Genomic DNA, 19,733 nt, shown 5'->3' with positions numbered 1-19,733 from the left:
AGACCAAATTTAAAAGCTATAAATTTTTTTAATATCACATTTCTGAGAACTTTTTTCAGTCTCATAGAGAGCCAGATGGTACTCTTTTATTTATTAATACCAATTCCAATCATCCACTAAATATCATTATATTGATACCAAAAATGATCTCTAAACGCATCTGTAATATATCTTCAAGGAAAGAATCTTTTGTGAGAGCTGCATTGTTTTATAATAACTCTCTCAATTCTTAATTCTCTCTCAATTCTTGCAGATTCTAAGATAAGATTGGTTTCATTCCAAATATCCTAAAATATAATACAAAATCTCGTATAAGAAACACCTGGTTTCCCTAAAGGTCACAAATTTCACAAACTTTTTAACTCGAACAACTTTAAGGTTAGTTATAGCTTCCTTCCAAACATCAAGAGTATTATTCTTATAGTAAAAATACACTATATGCACTAATATACGCCATATATACTAAATACGCTATATACAGGGATTATCTTTTTCCGGATATTTCCGAAATTTCGGATATTTTTCTCAACTTTAGATTTTTTTGGATATCCAAAACGTTTTTCATACATTCAAGTTTAGGTATATATTTTTGTAGTATACTTCTTTTTTAAGCTTTTTCATTCATCACTCATAATAAACTAAGAAAAGTTTGAATAAAACAAAAAAAAACAATTCAGCTAAAAGCAAAATTTTAAGGAAAATGTATTCTGGCTTTTTTCCAGATATTTTACCCAAACAATTTTCCAGATTTTTAAAATATGGTCTGGATGATCTAAGTTTCTAATACTCATGAATCAATCAGTTAATTTTCTATGCAATTGCCAACAAACCACCTTATACCCACTCAATGGAAAAGGCCTTACAAAAAACCTTACTTATATTTGCAATATAAAAACTCACCATTGGGGAAGGAAATTATTACATTGGGCTTACTGAGAAAACTTTCTCAGTAAGACAGGTAATATAAACACAAAAACTTTTTTCTTTATAAAAGTAAAGCCAAATGCACTGAACTTACATTTTTTTATGTTACAATATAAGTATCACTAACATTTTTTTAATGTTACAATATAAGTATTTTTTATAAAAAATTTCAGTTTATAAATCCAAACTAATATTTTTTTACAAAACACGCATAAAACCATTTAAATCTAGCGGTCAAATGCGCATTTTCTAACAACTGTTTTATAATAGTTTCAATAGGAATTAATATGTTGATATAAGTTTTATACTTTGGTGAGAAATAAATTAAAAGTTCATTCCGATAAATCAAGATTTACTTAGTAATTGATTGTTAAAGCCTGTTTACTCTGAAAACTTTTGTTTTTATCAGTATCTGAAATAATTATTCTAATGTTTAAGGTCGATTTTCACTGATTTCTTTTTTTTGTTGATAACAAGTAAAAATTAATAAATGGGGGAAGGGGTGAGGGGAGGGGGGAGAGGGGGAGGGGTCTCAATAATCTTTGGAGGGGAGGGAGGAAATTTTCCTAAAATTAATAAACGACCCCCCCCCCCCCACCTTTATTAGGAACTTGAGAGTACTGTAACATGTAGGGTTGCCACACATCCAGTTTTTACAAAGGAGAACACAGTAAAAAAAGTTATTTTTACAGTTTTGGCGCTGTATTCTCCTTCGTAAAAACTGAATGTCTGGCAGCCCTAGGTATATGTCTCTTTTGGTAAAAAAATCCGGACAGTTACTTTCTGCTACTTTTTGGTCAAGATCTTCAATAAAGTTTATGATGTAAGACCTTATAAGTATCCTAGTAGCATAGGATGATATAAGTAAAAATCATAAAAATCGTAATTTCTATTTCTGTAACATTTAAAATCCATTGATGACCATTACGGAGGTGAAAAATAAAGAATTGACAGAAGTTGCTAGGAAACAGGTTAAAGTGCTCTCAAAAGAAAGCAAATTGGTTCTAGAAATAGCACAACAGTTTGGTATGCCCAAATCAACTATTCAAGATACTATGAGGAGAAATAAAAAGCATGGAGTACTCAAAAAGTTTGCCAAGATCTGGACAAAAACGAAAACAAATCCAAGGATTATTTGAAACATCCTCACTGGTTGAAAATTCTGTGAGGCCAAACGCAACAGATATTGCAAAACAACTCAGAGAACTTGAGTTAGTCAATATAAGTCCGTGAATTGTTAGAAACAGGCTGCATGAGCATGATTCATATGGTTGAGCACTTGCCAAAAACCCATTACTTACTAAACAACATATTGCAAAGAGGCTTGCATTTACAATCAAGTAAATGAAAGTCTCTTTTAGTCTTCAAATCATCAACGGTTCAAAACTGTACCGTTGATGATCGGAAGGCTAAACAAAAATATGCCTTAATGATTTAGATGTTTGACATCTAAATTAATGCATCAAAAGCATGATAAACAGACAATAAAGCATAACAAGTATGTCATGGCCTGGAGATGCTTCAGTTGGAATGGTGTGGGGCATATTCATGGTATAGAGGATACATTGACTTCCCCTAAGTATGTTGGAGTACTTTCAAACCATATGCTTGAAAGTTATTTGATGGAAAATTCATATTTCAGCAAGATGGTGATTTAAAATATAACTTTTTTCTGTAACTGTAGTATATAATATTCTAATATATGTTATCTATATATTTTATATAAATGGAATTTAATGAAATATATATATATATATATTTTTTTTTTTTTTTTTTTTTTTTTTTTTTTTAAACGCCCCAAGGCCCAGAAGGCCACTACAGATGAGGAGGCTGCTTAATTGTGGTTATAACCCTCTCTCAACTCTATAACTCCGAAACACGAACCTTGACGAACAAGGCCGCTGCGCGAAGAAACAAGTTGAGCGCGGTACTACCAGGGACGTGGTGGGGATCGAACTCGGAACCTCTCGCTTATGAAGCAAGCGCTTTACCACTACACCACTACCGCATTATATATATATATATATATATATATATATATATATATATATATATATATATATATATATATATATATATATATATATATATATATATATATATATATATATATATATATATATATATATATATATATATATATATATATATATATGTATATATTAGGTTTGGCCAAAATCCAAAAGTTAGACAATTACACCTGGCTGCATGAAATGTTGTTCCTTAACGTAATTAAAGTTACATTTGGGAATTTTGAGAATTACATAAAAATTGCTTGATTTCCATTCAATTACCCGGACAATGTTATTGAAAAAGCATTTCATAATGCAAAACTGCAAAGACCAGCTCAACAAAAGAAAGCTAAAGAAATCTTTCCTTTAGTCACTGCAATATACAATAATATAAACTGCCAGCCTATACTAACTAAAACTAGTCAGTCTATCCTCTAGTGAAAGAATATAACAAATTTTTTTCTAATAATAATTCTGTAATAGCTTACAAACAACCACCAAATTTACTTAAAAATTTACTTCTGCTAAATTTAATTCTGTACCATCTAACAATAAAAATATAGAAATTTTTAAATGTAGTGATAGTCATTGCAAAATTTGTCTATTTTACCTGCAAGAGGTAAAAAAATTTGTAACATCCAAGGGTACTATCTGGAACATTAAAAGTCATATTGTAACAGCAAGAATGTCATTTATTATTAAAAATGTTTATCGTGTTATGGTCAATCAACATATACTGGAAAAACAAATAATTTGAGAAATCGCACAAATAATCATATATTAAGTTGCAGAACGGGCCATTCAACGAACAGATTTGACAACCATGTGTATGGTTGCCAACGTATAAATAATAAAATAATGGAACCGTTTCTCCAGCTTTTTGTTTTTCTTGAACTTAAAAGTGATAAAAATTTATTGTCGTATGAAAGTCATTTGCATATACAAAAGCGTGATACTTTTAACTAACACTTCCTGTTTTAAAAACATTAGACAATGATAACTAATTAAAAGTTATACTTTTGTAACACAAATACAAAAATTTTTTTTGCATAGCAGCACTTAAGCTAGCACTACTGATGAAACATTGAAAGGCCTCTAGTGCTAAATATATTTGGTAATATTTTATTACAAATCTTTTTAGAAATAAAAACTTTTTTTGAAGTTGTTATTTTGCTTAATATACATTTTTCATTGTATTGGTTAAATTATGCTAATAGTATAGTAAATATTGTCAATAAAACCTGTTTAGGTTTTATTGACAATATTTTGCTTTCAAGACAATTAAGAAAGCCACTCACTAAAACAGCTAAACACTCAAACTTTTTGCCATTGGTTTGTTTTAAAAGTTTTCCATCCCAGTAAAGTGTCTAACAATCTAATTTAATTTTTTTTAAATTTGCAAATGATTTGGGGGTTAATAAACAGGTGGGTGTGAAGTTTTATTTTTATTTCTCCAAGTGAGCATATATTTTCTAATTTTAAGGGTCTTAACTGGTATCAAAAATAGAAAATATTAACTGATATTTTTTTTTAGTTATGACATTTATGGGGTGAGGGGCTTAATAACCTCAGGATGTGAAAAATTTAGCAAAAAATTAATAAAAATTAACTTCCGCATATGAAGCACCTAAGACTACTCCCTTTTTTTTTCCTTTGATTTTTTTCAATTTCTGTTGTAAAAGTAACAAATTTAAGTAAATTTGAGCATTTTTTTTTTCTGTTTAAGAAGAAAAGGTAAGAACACTCTCCAATTATTTCAAACAACTCTAACTTAACTATTTAAGACAACATCTTATTGGAAGAAAAAATAAAATCGAGCTACATAGACTTTTTTGTAATTTTGTTACTTGCCCCAGTAAAATTATGATAAAGGTTAAAATTTCAGGCATTATGTTTACTTTTAAATTTTTTAAGTTGTTTTATTGGATTCCTTGCCTCAAAATATGTAAGTATACATATTTCAGCTTTCCATTGCGCACAGAACAAAGACCAAAACCATTTTTTCAAGGCATAATTTAAATAGTAATCGTTTGGAATTAGATGATTAAATTTTGTAGATGTTCATAACTTATTAAAATTGTTGAGTGGTGTAAAAATCTGCAAATTCTGGGACTTAGGGTTGCATGTCCTGGGTGTTTTTACACGGAATTGCTCTTCGCATCCTTGTGCAAAATGGCCTTTTTTGTTTTTTTGTTTATCTCTTATTCAACTTAAATTGACAGAAATGTTTTCTCCTAAGCATGTTATCTTTGACGATGCTCAGTTAATACTGACATGGACATATCATTAACTTTGCCTCCGGTTATGCGGATGATAGTGGAATAAATATAAGCTGTCGGCAAATTTATAAACAACATCGGTTTGCCACAGATGCAGTAACTTCTAAAAAATTCTTTGCTGATACTTTTAGTGAATTTGTTAAAGGCATCTTCATTTTCTCTAAAGGTAAAAGAGTAAACTCCCTATCTTTTTTATCTTGGTTATTTTTTCGAGGTTCATCATTATAATAAAATATTTGCCTATCTATTAAACTTGTTTTATAGTTATTTTTAAATTTTCAATTTTGCTAACTGATATTTTGCTTTTTTTTTCATTAGTTTGTAAAGTTTATACATACATACAGATGTTTATTTTACAGTGCAAACTATTTATTCACGCAACGACAAGTGGTCAATCAAGCTCATAAATATATAATAAGTCTATAGGAAGAATTTTATGGTTAAAAAAATGTAAAAAATAAAACTTTATAATATGGCAACCTCATTATACAACTTTTTTGAAAATTTAAAATTGATAAAAGTGTCAAAAATGCAATTTTTTTCAAGATGGCGACATCTAGGTGACATAGTAAAATTTGAAAAATTATACAGTCATTTTTAGCCTATTATTTACCCTGTTATGCAAGTAATGTAACCATTTTTGAAAAATTTTGGGAATGAAACACCTTAATGTTAAACACCCAAAAGTCAAAAATGATGACAACATTCAACCTCAAGTTATTTAGTTTTTGGGAAGGAAAAAATTTTATTTTTAGATTTCAAAACGCAATGGGTTTTTTGTCAGAGTAAAAGGTTCAGTTGAAATTAAAAAAGTATATAAAATTATACCTGTTGTTGGTTTATATTATAAACCAATATCAATAGAGCCAGAGCCTTTTCAGCAATGGAATTATTTGCCACAAAAATAAGAGTTAGATTGGGGGACACCATTTGTGTTATAAATCAACATCAATAAAAAAGATGTTTTGATTTTAATGCATCAGTTCTACAAAAAACCTAATAAAGAAGTTTTTTTTAAAAATGTTATAAAGTATTTTTATTTATAAAACATTTTAAATTTTTTTCTGTAAAACTTTTTTTATTTAAAGAACCTTAACTCAAATTTGATGTTTTCTATATATCACATGAGATATTATCTATACTGTTTTCCATACCCAGTATGCATGTGAGCAGCACTACTAGACAATAAAGTTATTTAAATTGTCATTAATCATACCACCTAGTGTGGTATGATTAATGACAATTTGAAAAAGGATTTTCTATGTTAAGCATAAGTCATTCTAAACACAATAGCCAGCATCGAATAACAGCACTTGATTGCCATATTTGAATTTCTTGAGTTGGTCTAGTAAAATTAACAAACCAAAGTTATGATGAGCTAATTGACATTTATTGAGACTCAGGCGAGGTAAACATTGGCCTATAAATATCAGTATATAAATAAAAAAATTGAACTATAACATTTTATAGTTAAATTTTTTTTCCTCAAATCTCAAGAAACACCTTCAGCAGATATACTTTTCGATTTATTTTTTAAACTTGCTTTTTGTAAACAGTTATTAAAATTTTTTTTTTTAATTGTTGTATTTATAAGTGGTTGATGGAATAACAAGAGATTTAAATAATCAAACTCAAATCACATTCAAAGTGTAATCAAAAGCAATTTTTTTCTCATTATTCACTTTTACTACTCAAAGTTTTAACTCTATATTTATCAAATTCAAATTATGTCCAGCAGTTGTAGTAAAGATTGTGGACTATTCTTAATGTTACTTTCCCGCAAAATTTGGAATAGCTCTCCCCAAGATCTTCAAGATCAAGGGGTGAATCTTGAATAGATTACATTTTCAAGCTTAGTGTTAAATGGAAAGCCAAATAAGTGAATATTACCCCAAGCTTTAAGTGTCTGTAAGTAAAGCGTTTAACAAAAAATATAAAAAAGAGAGTTATAGAAAGAATATTAAAAATAATTTAAAAGAGATTAATGTTAGTAATTTTATTAGTGTGTATATATATATATATATATATATATATATATATATATATATATATATATATATATATATATATATATATATATATATATATATATATATATATATATATATATATATACACATTTATTTATATATGAAATGACAAGATTTTGTATGAGAGTGGAATTCATTTAATATATGTATACATCAATGAATACGAATTCTCTCAAAACTAATTTTTTTATTTAATCCAAGAAATTTTCGCTAGATTTTTGATACTAACATCTTCAGCTTTAATTACAAATTTGTAATTAAATCTGAAGATGCTATTATCAAAAATCTAGTGTTTAATTTATGAACAAAAATGTTCTTATATATATATATATATATATATATATATATATATATATATATATATATATATATATATATATATATATATATATATATATATATATATATATATATATATATATATATGTGCTGTGTGTTCATTCATAGTTTTTATAAGTAATGCTTTTGATTTTAATAGAATTTAAAAAAATGCTATTTTAGGAGATGTATTCGGTTCAAGAAGAGCATCAAGGTATATGATTATTATAAATTGTTTTTTATTTGATTAATTTAAATTGTTTTATTTTTTTACAGTGGTAAATTAACTCAGTTTTTAGAAATCAAAATGGACAAATTCAGAACAGAATTATAACAACAACATTGATAAGCGCTGATCCATTTCTTTTAGTTTGTCAAAAATATTTAGACATGATGCAATATGAAGTATTTTGTTGTAAATGATGTAAAAAGTGTGTATAACAACATTCACCAATAGTATTAAAAAATCTTTTAATGCCTTTGCATGCTAATGAATATAAGAATTTATTTTATTAGAAGCAAAAAAATAAAGGAAGTTCTTCAACTTTGAATCATTTTTAGGAGGCAGATAGTTCAAAAAAGCTGTTTTTCAAATTCAATTGTTTGTCATAAGTTGTTTGCTAAACTAGCATGTAAAATTGAATGAAAAACTAAAACTACAAATATTTACACTTATTACAGATATTTTCTTATTAAGTTTAACAGTACATTACAGTACTGAATAGTTTCAATGAATTTAACTTATTTTAAAGTGCTACCTGTAAAATATTGTCATTTAAACATGAAAAATTTCATTGGTTGTCATTCATGAAAAACTTAATCAAATTAAAAAATTGAATTGTTCTAATGGAACTAAAAAAAAAAACCAACTTAACGCCAAAACCTTCAAAACCGTAAACAAAACAAAAAACAACATAAATATGTTATAAAATGAACACAAGGTGTATTTTTATCAAATAATTTTTTTTACTTTTTAAATTTTTTTTTTTTTTTTTTGTAATTTCTACATATAGATCCTAGTAACAAACTAATTTATGCCGTCAACAAGCATGGTACAGCTTTTCTTTGTTGATAAATCTTTTAAAATTTTATCTATTATACAATATATTTCCTCTCATTAATTATTTGGGTTATATACATCTCGGATTTTGCTAATTTTTACACAGTTAAGAGTACTTAGTAAAATAAGAATTGCATTAAAAGTTTTAGCCTCTGGCTCCTAGAAGATTCTGAAATATGACCTTTTTACTTTTAATTTAGGGAATTGTATTTTTTAAATTTTTTGAATTAAAAAAAAATAGACTGAACAATATTGATCTGTCAGATAACAACAATTGAAGAAATAAATTGATTTATCAAAAACAACAAACAAGTTAACAGCTTATTCCTACATTGCAAAATGTCAATTAACCTTAGGCAACAAAATGAAAAGTTGGCAAAAATGAAAAGACTGCTCTATTGCCTTAGGTGATTTTGCAGAAAACTACATGTTTGTGATTAAAGATGAAATCCGAAGTTTCCATTAGTGCCAAAGTCAATGCACGTTACACCCAATTACCCTTTATTTATTTATTAAATGAAAATGACCAGGTTAAAGAAAACTTGTTTTGCATCATGTCAAAAGATAATGAACATTACATTTATTTTGTGTATGAAGTTTAGATACAAATATTATTTGAAAGAAAGTCATCCTAATATTTCAAAGATTCTTTATTTTTTAGAATGTTGTGCTGCACAGTATAAAAACCAAAAAAACCTTTACAATATCTGTCTCCATAGAGATGATTTTTAATTTTGCATAATTCTCTTTTACACCATGGTGTTGCTAATATTAAATCAGTTATTAATTTTGTCTCAAAATTGTAAAATTGTAATATTGTAAATATCATAATATATTAAAGTTGTAAATACCAAAATATATAAAATACTAATTCAATTGCTTTGAGATTTTCAACATAAGGATGAGCTCGACAGTTATCTATGATTAGAGCAACTTTTCTACCCTCAGCATTTACACGAATGTAACGAACTAGACAAAGTGAAGGACCATGTATTTAAAAACTAGATGAAATATTGAAAGAAAATGAAGTTGAAAGGCAAGCCTATCGTGGGAAATGTTTTGTAGGAAACCATGTTCATAAAATGCTTAAGGTAGTTGTTTTAATATGATAAATATATATTAAACTTTGCGTCAAGTCTCCTTACATATCCAGTAAAGTTTTTAGAGTCCATCTAGGAATTATTTTAGGACTTGTACTGACAAGGTAGGCTTTTGACATCTTTGAAACATTGTGGTTTTTCTGCTTTTCTGATTATAAACATAAGCAGCTTTTCACTAACTCCATTTCCTGCTGCTAAGCCTGTTAAACAAACTTTGCTTAATTTTCCTTCTGCACATTGTTCACTTTTTAGATGAAAGGTTTTTGTCGGTGGCTGTTGATAAAATAAACCAAACTCGTCAGCATTGTAAACATCTCTCAATTCATACCTTGAGAGGATAGTGGGCAAATGGGTTTGCTCCCAACTTGATGTCTTTTCCACTGTTTATGATCTTTCCTTGCCAGAAATAATTCGAAAAACAACATTATGTCTATTTTTCTACCGATCAAGCCACCTTTCTGAAGCCTTAAAATCCGCAATGTTGAGCTCTTTTATAAAACCTAAAGCTTTTTCTCTAATGGTGTGTCCACAAATTGGTACATTTTGTTCACGTGCGCTCATAAACCATTTATATACAGCTTTATCAACGGAATCATGCTTTCCCAAACTTAACTTTTGTCTCTTTGCTTCAAATTGACCTGACTCATACTTGCTAATTATGTTTTTTTATGCGTAATCCAGTAAGTTAAAGTGTTTTGAGGAACACTGAACTTTATTGCAACATTTTTTTTAGTTAGTCTTTTTTCTAAATCTTTAAGAGCAAGATATTTTTCTTTGATTGTCAGAACTGTTTTCTTTTGTTTAGATGCCATGATGAAACTTCTACCGCACTACTCTGCAATGTCTTCGATTTTTTAAATATATTTTAATAACATTATTTTGTTTATAATATTTTAATAACGTTTAGTAACGTTACGTTTTTAAATGCAATGGAATGGTATGTTCTAACAAAGAAAAACTTTGAATAACTGACGGGGTTTTCGTCAAGGGGAGTAAAAAATTGTTTTGAATAATCGAAATTTCGAATAACTGCGTGTTCGAATAACTGATGGGTATTTGCATGGGTTTGTTAAGGAAAATTCGCGGGGAATTGAAATTTCTTTGAATAAATGGTAAATTTGAGTAAGTGCCAGTTCCAATAACTGGGAGTTTACTGTATTTGATTAAATTTATTGGTTGAATGAATCTGGAACTGCCATCTTTAGAGTATTTCCCAGTAAGGCCCAACATATGTTATAACTTTAAACGGTTTAAAACAAGTGTTGTAGTAGATCTTTTGTACATTACCTTGCGTGGAAATAGCTTCCTGGTTTTTTAAAATCCCTAACTTTATCAGAATTTTGGTCAAACATTAATAAAAGCCAAAAAGTGAAATTTCTTAAAGTAGTTGTTGTTCATTTCTCTAGATATTATTATTGTATAAATATTGCAATGTTTGTTATTTGGGTAATTTATTTATTTAGTTATTATATAAATTTAGTTATTATATAAAGTTGTTTTTATAAATTTAATGAGTTAAAAGTATTATTCTATAAAATTTCGATAAATGAATTAACTCATAGACTCTCAGGTGCCTAATACAAGGTGGGGTGCAAATAAAAGAGGAAATTTTTGGTGTGGTGTAAATAAAAGGGGAAATTTTAATTAAAGGTTGGATGGGAGTTTTTCCTCAAATCTAATAAACAAGGGGTTGCATTGATAAAAGGTGGTAAAATTTTGTCCTCAAATATAATAAGGAAGGGTTTCTTTTAATAAGGGCCTCTTGAATTCTAATAATTGAGGAGGGAAGGTTTCTTGAATGTAAAAGGAGGATTTCTCAGAAGAAAATAAATGAGTTGAAAAATATTTCTCAACAAATCCTTAAAAGCATCCCTGATTGAATCATCATTACTGTGATTCTCCGATTCAATCACTAGCATCTAAATTAAGTTTGTTCTGTGTTTTCAATACAAAAGTAATTAATAAACATTTTTGAGTGTTAAAACCTAGATCAAGGGTTTACTTAGTTACTTATCCTTTGCAAGGATATTTCCCAATATCCTTATTGCAAAGGTGAAAATGATACTGGGAAAATTTAAACTTTATTTAATTTAAATTAAATTAAAATAAAAAAAGAATTAAATAAATCAAGTTTAGACATGTTTTTCATGCACATTCCTGTTTTATTTTGAATCTATTTCTTTTTATATAGTATGAAAAAAATTTAAATTTTTCAAGTCTGTAAGTTATGTCTGTAATAGCAAGCACTAGTGGTCTTTAAAATATTGTAACCCCTGGCAACAGCTCCTGTTGGCCATAGTTAAAGACAGCACTGCATGCTGTGTATTTGTCAGTTAGATGTACCTACAATAACTACATATTCATAGTAGGAGTCATGGTTATTATGGTTGCATAATGGCTATCACCATATAAATATATTCAATATATATATAAATGTCATAAATGTTTATAGTTATGACAAATTATAACTCTAGGGTTATTTTTTTAAAAATTAGTTTCCTGTATGAAACAATAACAGTGATGATTCCAAGATATCCAAGATCACTAACAATTACAAACATTTTTCTGATTTGAATTTTTTACAGAACTTAAAAATCTTTTAAAACAGCACTTTAAAATCTTTGTTTTTTTTACTGTTTATTTTGATTAGTTTGTTTTTTGATTTAGATATCCACCATTGCGACGCCAAAAAACAAGTTCCCATTGAAGATAAAACCTTCTGTCATGTAAGTTTCCATTATACACTTGCCTCTTATTTTGGCTTTGTATGTCTAGTGCATCCAATAACAAATCTTTTTTCAATTCCAGAACTTTGCTATATTTACATAATATTTTGCGATCTTGTTTTATTACTAATAATATTTACCATTTTAAGTATTTATTAATTCAACTTTTAAATTTTATCTTGATTGCAGATGGTTCCAATCTATTTTACTTTTTCATATATATATGTTAATATATATATGTTAATATATATATATATATATATATATATATATATATATATATATATATATATATATATATATATATATATATATTATATATATATATATATATATATATATATATATATATTTATATATATATATATATATTTATATATATATAAAACCCTCAGAATTAGGGTCGGTATTTGGCGATGCTGACCTAAAAGTGTTCAAGGTCAGAAAAAATTGCTGACCTTGCTTCTATGATTTATGATAACCTGTTTGTGTAAATTTTATTTTGCCTACCTAATGCTGACCTCTAACATTTTAACATTTTTTTTAATTCCAAGGGCTGTATATATCGATCCCCCAGAACCATAGGGAAACAAGTCCGAAATTTCGGACTTGTTTCCCTCTGGTTCTGGGGGATCGATATGTGTATATATATATATATATTTATTTATATATATATACATATATATATATATATATTTTTTATATAACTTAACAAGTCATACTAAAGAGAAAATAAGAAGTAACAAGAAAATTCGGTTAAATGGTTAACCTGTGTCTGGTCATATATACATCAGGTCATATAGTATAAATATAAACGTCCTATCATATAATATATACATATATTTAGAAACAAAAAAATATATATATATATTTATTTTCGTTATATATATATATATATTTTGTTATATATATATATATATATAATATATATATATATATATATATATATATATATATATATATATATATACTGTGTGTTCATTTATAATTTTGTAATAATTGCTTTTAATGTTAATAAAGTTTAAAACATGATATTTTAGGACATGTATTCTGAAGAAAAGTCGCAAGGTTTATAATTATTTCAAAGTTGTTGTTTTTTGTTTGAATATCGTTTTTTTTTCTTATTTTTTTACAATATGAAAGTAAACTAATTTAGAGTTTATAATAACCACATCCATAAAAAGTGCATATTGATATATATATATATATATATATATATATATATATATATATATATATATATATATATATATATATATATATATATATATATATATATATATATATATATATATATATATATACGCTCACAAACACACACACATAGTGATTGGGCGAATGTATTTCCCTAATCTGTTCACAGGAAAAAAAAAATTTAAAAACAATACCAGAAAATTTTTTTTTGATTAAAAAAATTGCCTTTCCTATCTTAAATCTTGGGTCAATGTAGCACTACTCTGGCATACATACTCAGAGTTATGGTTATCACCATATAATAAATACAAATTACAAATTTAATATATACAAAATGCCATAAATTTTTATATTTATGACAAATGTTAATATGACAAACTAATTCTCGGGTTATTTTTTTTAAATCAGTTTCCTGTATAACACAATAACAGTGATGAAATAAATTTATTGTTGACAATGAAACCTTTTGTTATGTAAGTCTTCCATACATCTTTGTTTGCTGTGTATATTTCTATTGCATCCATTATCATTTATCCAAAATGATTTTAGCAGGCTTTAGATTATGTAATTTAATGGAAAAAGTTAAAAGTAAAAAAAAGGAAACAGTAATTTGTTAAATTATAATAAAATGATTGTATTAGATTTTTTTAATTAAAAAACTGTAGAATTTATGTAAAAATCTAATTAACAGCCATAGAAAACCAACTGATCAAATGAACTGTTCATTTGTTTAATTTTTTTACACAACAAATATTTTAAATAAAACAAGTAAATATTACGTTAATAAGTTAATCAAGAACCAGACAGTTTGTTTCAATAGTTTTATCAAAGACATCAGAATTTTCTTGTTTGGTGTTTGTTTTTTGTTCAGTATTAAATAACAAATAAATTCAATAACAAACAATAAGTTTTTATTTTTATTTTTTATTTCTCATTTTCGTCTAATTAATATATTCCTTTTTTTTTTCAAGTTTTTATTCATCTTTGTTTAGTTAAAAAAAATTTAGTTAGCTTAAAATAACATTGAGAAATCAATATAAGAGCTTTGGTTTTTACTTACTATTTTTTCTAAACAAGTAATAAAAAATTATTTATTTTTATTGTTCATTGACCTTTTAATCAATATTACTATGAAATATTCGTAATTTTTTTTTTTTTGTTGAAACTAAAAAAAAGCATTCCAAAACATTAGAATTGAGTCACATTTTAGTTTAAATAGATCATATTCAGACTGACCTCATAATTACAAAAGGAACACATCATTTTTTCAAAACCAAAAAGTTTCCAGGTGGGGAAACTTGGACAAATATTTTCCTGTTAAAACTTATCCAAGTTACTCAAAATTTTATTTTAAAAAGTTTAAAAAAATTTAAAACTGCAGTATATTTTATCTTTTTTTTTTTAAGTTTTTTAGTTCTTAAATTTTTTATGTTGATTATCTTTATTAATTTTTATTTCATTTCAATGTTTTCATAAGCAATTATCATCTTCTTTCAAACATTTTAACTTGATAATGACCATTTAACCAGGTGACCATTTAACCAGGTAGTCTTTGCAGCTATGGTGATAGCTCTACCTTTCTCTTATAGTTATAAGTTTTGTCTTGCAACTTCCAAAAATTCTAATTGGATGAGAATTTATATTATAACTGAATTCAGAGTTATAAAAATACTTTGATCAGTTGAATCAATGAGCTATTCCTTTCAAAAGGGTAGACGTTTTTTGTCTCTGTTGATGAAACAGTAACAAATTTGTCTCCTATTTTCTGAATGAAATCTTGCATTTTGCAGATCCATTTTAAAACAAAACATTATTTATATATTCCATATTAGATAATTTTTATTTTATAAATATTCTAACTAGGCAGACACCCAGTGATTTTTAAATTGTAAAAAACCTATCTTTAAAAACTAATTTTTTCTTTCAAAAAATTAGTTTTTCGAAAGAAAATATTCTTGGTCTTATATATCATTATAATTTTTATTTAGATTTCAAATTTCCTCAAAAAATATTTTGCTGCTCAAAAGATGCCATTTAAAGTCTAGAACTTAGTTATTTTTAAAACATTTTACATTTTTTTTTTAAAATAAGTTAAAAAATAAAAAAGGTGTAATTTTTAGTTTTCGTTTTTAATTAATTTTTGCTTTTAATTTTTAATGGTTTCTATTTCATGGCAACATGGAAAAAGCAGCTTAAAATCTTAAGTAAAATAACTCCAACTGAAAACCTCTAAAAAAGAGCAAAATTATAATTTAAATTTGCACAATTAAAAGCACTAAAACATTTAGCAATTGTACAACCTATATCTTAAGTAGTGACATTTGTTAGTAAATAAATTTTTTTATAAACATGACATAAAAAAATAACTTAACAGTGATAATTATTTAAAAATAAATAATAGTTTTAAATCAATTTAATTTTTAGGACAGTTTTCAGAGTTCCAGTTTAACAGGTGAATTTTTTAGTAGTTATTAGTTGGCTTTTTTGAACTAGTTGACTCTTTATAAAAATTGTCTCGCTTGATATAAATTTACTCATAAAAGTTTTTGGATTTCATTAACTACTGTGAATGTTTTTTTTTTACATTTTAAATGAAAAAGTTTTTTCAGAAAAGCAATTCTGTGTTAATAATATGGAAATTTATGTTGAAAACATTGATTATAAATAAACTGGTGTCTGCACAAATTGTCTTTATCCATAAGGTATATATATTATCAGGTATAGTTGTGAGACCATAAAGTATGAATAATAAGCTTAACAAGAAATTAACGATTTATGATAAGTTAATTAGTTCAAATTAAAAAAATTAATACAATAAGTTATTTAATTAGTTTAAATTAAAAAATTTTTTTTCTTGAGTTTAGTTTAAAAAATTACTTGATAGTTAAGTAATCTTGGTAATAAAGTTATTTACATTTAGTTTTTTTTTATATATTATGGTTAATTTTCTAATATATATTTTAAATATAGTATATATACATATATTTATTTTTTATTTATATTTTGTTAATGTCTATTATAAATATATATTTGTTATAGCCATTATAAATCAATAATAGTATTCAATGTTATAAAAATTACTAATATTTTATATTTTGTTTGATTGAGTTATATAAAAAGTTTAAAGGGATCCTAAACCCCTGAGACGAGTTGTGTTCATGTTAAAGAGAATGATAAAAAAAAACAACTTGGGCTAAATTTTTTTGATTAAAAAAAAATATAAATGAATACCAAGAAAACCAACTTTTTTATTTAGGTCGAAGCTCACCTTCTCCGTTTTGTTGTAGGCCAAAAAGTCAGCATAATATACACTGCAATCTACAGACTGGATAATTTATTCAAGCATGTTTTATTCCTATGAGTTTTAGTACATGACGTTATTGATTTTTTTTGTTTGTGTATAAGATCAATTATTTAAACAAACAAAAAATCCATGACGACATGTACTGAAACTCTTAGGAATAAAACGCACATAAATAAATTATGAAATCTGTTGATTGCAGCATATATTATGAAGACTTTTTAGCCTACAACAAAATGGAAAAGGCGAGCTTTAACTAACATAAAAAAGTTAGCTTTTCTTGGTGTACATTTATTGTTTTAATCAAAAATATTTAGCCCAAACATTTTGTTAAATCATTCTCTTTAATATAAACAAAACATGTCTCGGAAGTTTGGGAACCCTTTAAAAATGAATAATATAGTTATTGAATTTAAAAATAAAAAAATTTAAAAAATGCCAAAAGCAATTATTCTTTTGGTGGAGAGTTTCTAGGAATAAAGAATATTCTTCAGACCTCTATTTAATCTGAGATGTTTATTTTATCAACAGCAATTAAATATCAAACTATTAGCAATTTAGTTTTAAAGGAATCTAAAATATTTGCAATATTTATAAAAGAACATAATTGGATTTAATGCAAAATCAAATAAAAAATTTTTTTTGAAAAAAAGGGAGAAGTGTTTTTGTTTAATTTTTTAATTTTTGTTTTATTAATTCTATATTGTGTAAAGTTCTTTTGATATAAATTACATTTATGAATATTTTACTGGTAACTGATAAAATCTATCTATAAGTTGTTTATAATCTTTATTTAAAAAATTACATTAAATGTGTAAAATATAAAATAAATAATTTGTGATAAACAAAGAAAAGATTTTGTTAATTGTAAGATTATTTTAAGAAAAAAATCAAATTGAGTATTAAAAAAAATAAATAAAGGAAATATAATATTTTTCTAATACCAATTTTGTCTTACCAATTTTGTCAGTAATTTATGTTGAATTAGTTTAAATAATTTTTGAATGCAGTCTAAAATTAAATTTAGTTTATTTATTCAACAATGTGGTACTTTAAAATAAAGATAATGGCCATATAAAGTTTAGAACCCACTAATTGCTAAATTTGCAATTTAACTTTTAACAATGTAAATATCGAAGCTACGTTTAAGTTACATTTATTAGTGTTAGGTGATTTTGTTATAAAATAAAATCTCATAACAATGCCTAGTTAAGTACATTAAGTTGATGAATACAACAGTTAAAAACAGTTTGGTCAATTTGATCAGAACCAATATTGTAAAGTCTTGGGAAGAAGGGTAGCAATAAAGAACAAAAGAAATATGATTAAGTGATGTGGTGCTCAAAGAATATAAAAGATTAATCAAAGGGTTCAAATCTGATTTTATGACAATTAGGTGATTGTACATGTAAGTATATGCTCAGGTGAAACATGAATCTTAATGAATCAGAAAATGAATATATATGTTTTTATACTATATAACTTTTTTCTAAAACTTACTTTTTAGAGCTTGCCCAAGCAATATTTGCATAATTTATAAAGCTATAAATAAATGTATAATAAAGTTGGGGTAGAATTTTTTATTATATAGATTCTGGCCTTATAAAGAACTCCAATATTTTTAAAAACTTTAGTACCAACATAATCAATATGTTGCTTCCATGTGCTCATCATGTAATACAATTAAAAATTTGTGATGCAATCTTTTTATTTCAACATGGTCAATAAAAAAATTAGGCAGAGTGGGGGTAAATAACATTTTTTAGCTGCCGAATGAAAAAGAACCCGTTTTGTTTTTTTAATAATTAGGGTAAGTTTATTGCATTTAAACCAGCTAGAAATATTTTAGAGTTCTTCATTCATAGTATTTAAGAGTTTATTAATATTGTTATCAGATAAAAATAAATTAGTATCATCCACAAACTTAAAAGATGAGAAGCTTTATGAAAATAATTAATGTAAATTAAAAAAACAAGTCGCCCAAAATTGATTCATGCGGATCAGTTGTCACTGAGATTTAAAGATAAAGCAGTCAAATTAAAATTCTTACAAAGAGAAAGTTTTACTTAAGATAAAATTTGACAAATGAATACTTACTTTTATGATCATAAACATTTGTCAAAGACATATTGATACACTTTAACGCGCAAACTTAACTAACTACTAAGCACATTAATAGCTTAAGTATCTCAATCATGACATGCTCACAATTTTTTAATGGTGCAATCATATTTTTAGAAATTTTTACAGTACTTAAATGTTTCAGAAATTTATATAACTTTTTTAAAAATTCTCTCCCTTTCGTTTATTATAGTATATAATATCTTTACAAAGGTTATACATATAATATCTATTGGCCTTTTACTTTTTTTTACTAAATGTTTTACTTTGTATTCTAGATAATTGGGAAATTTAAAAAAAAGTTAAGTATAAACGAAAGGATTTGAACCCACGCCAAGCACTTAACCCGCTTTGGCATGCTATAATATCATCTTTTAACACTGTTTAATAAGCATAAGACTCATTATTTATTAAACTTTATAAAATGGCATATAAATGCTATATATAAAATTTAATGAGAAACTGCCGCAATAAAATTTTCAAGTAAAAGTAAATCCGTAAATTTGATATAATTTTTGATAATTTACATAATTTTACTTAACTTAACTTTACATGTTACAGGGTGTCTGCTAATATTTTAAGGTGGATTTCCCTGATTTTTCCCTTATCTACTACCTGTTTTTCCTGATTAAATGAAAATTACCAATATTCAACTTCAGAAAAACCAG

At 25.8% G+C, this 19,733-nt stretch overlaps 1 protein-coding gene across 1 annotated transcript in view; it reads left to right on the top strand.

Moving 5' to 3' along the window:
* The window catches only part of LOC136089353 (uncharacterized), a 63,579-nt gene that overhangs the window by 16,144 nt on the left and 27,702 nt on the right, over window positions 1-19,733 (top strand). The window contains exons 3-5 of the mRNA XM_065815322.1: window positions 7,747-7,777; window positions 12,391-12,449; window positions 16,068-16,095. Of these exons, the coding sequence (XP_065671394.1) occupies window positions 7,747-7,777; window positions 12,391-12,449; window positions 16,068-16,095 (118 nt within the window). The remainder of the gene's footprint in view (window positions 1-7,746; window positions 7,778-12,390; window positions 12,450-16,067; window positions 16,096-19,733) is intronic.

Source organism: Hydra vulgaris, chromosome 13 (genome assembly GCF_038396675.1).
Source record: "Hydra vulgaris chromosome 13, alternate assembly HydraT2T_AEP".
NCBI classification, from domain to species: Eukaryota; Metazoa; Cnidaria; class Hydrozoa; order Anthoathecata; family Hydridae; genus Hydra; species Hydra vulgaris.
The sequence above is the reverse complement of the archived record's forward strand: the minus strand, read 5'-3'. Positions and strand labels throughout refer to the sequence as shown.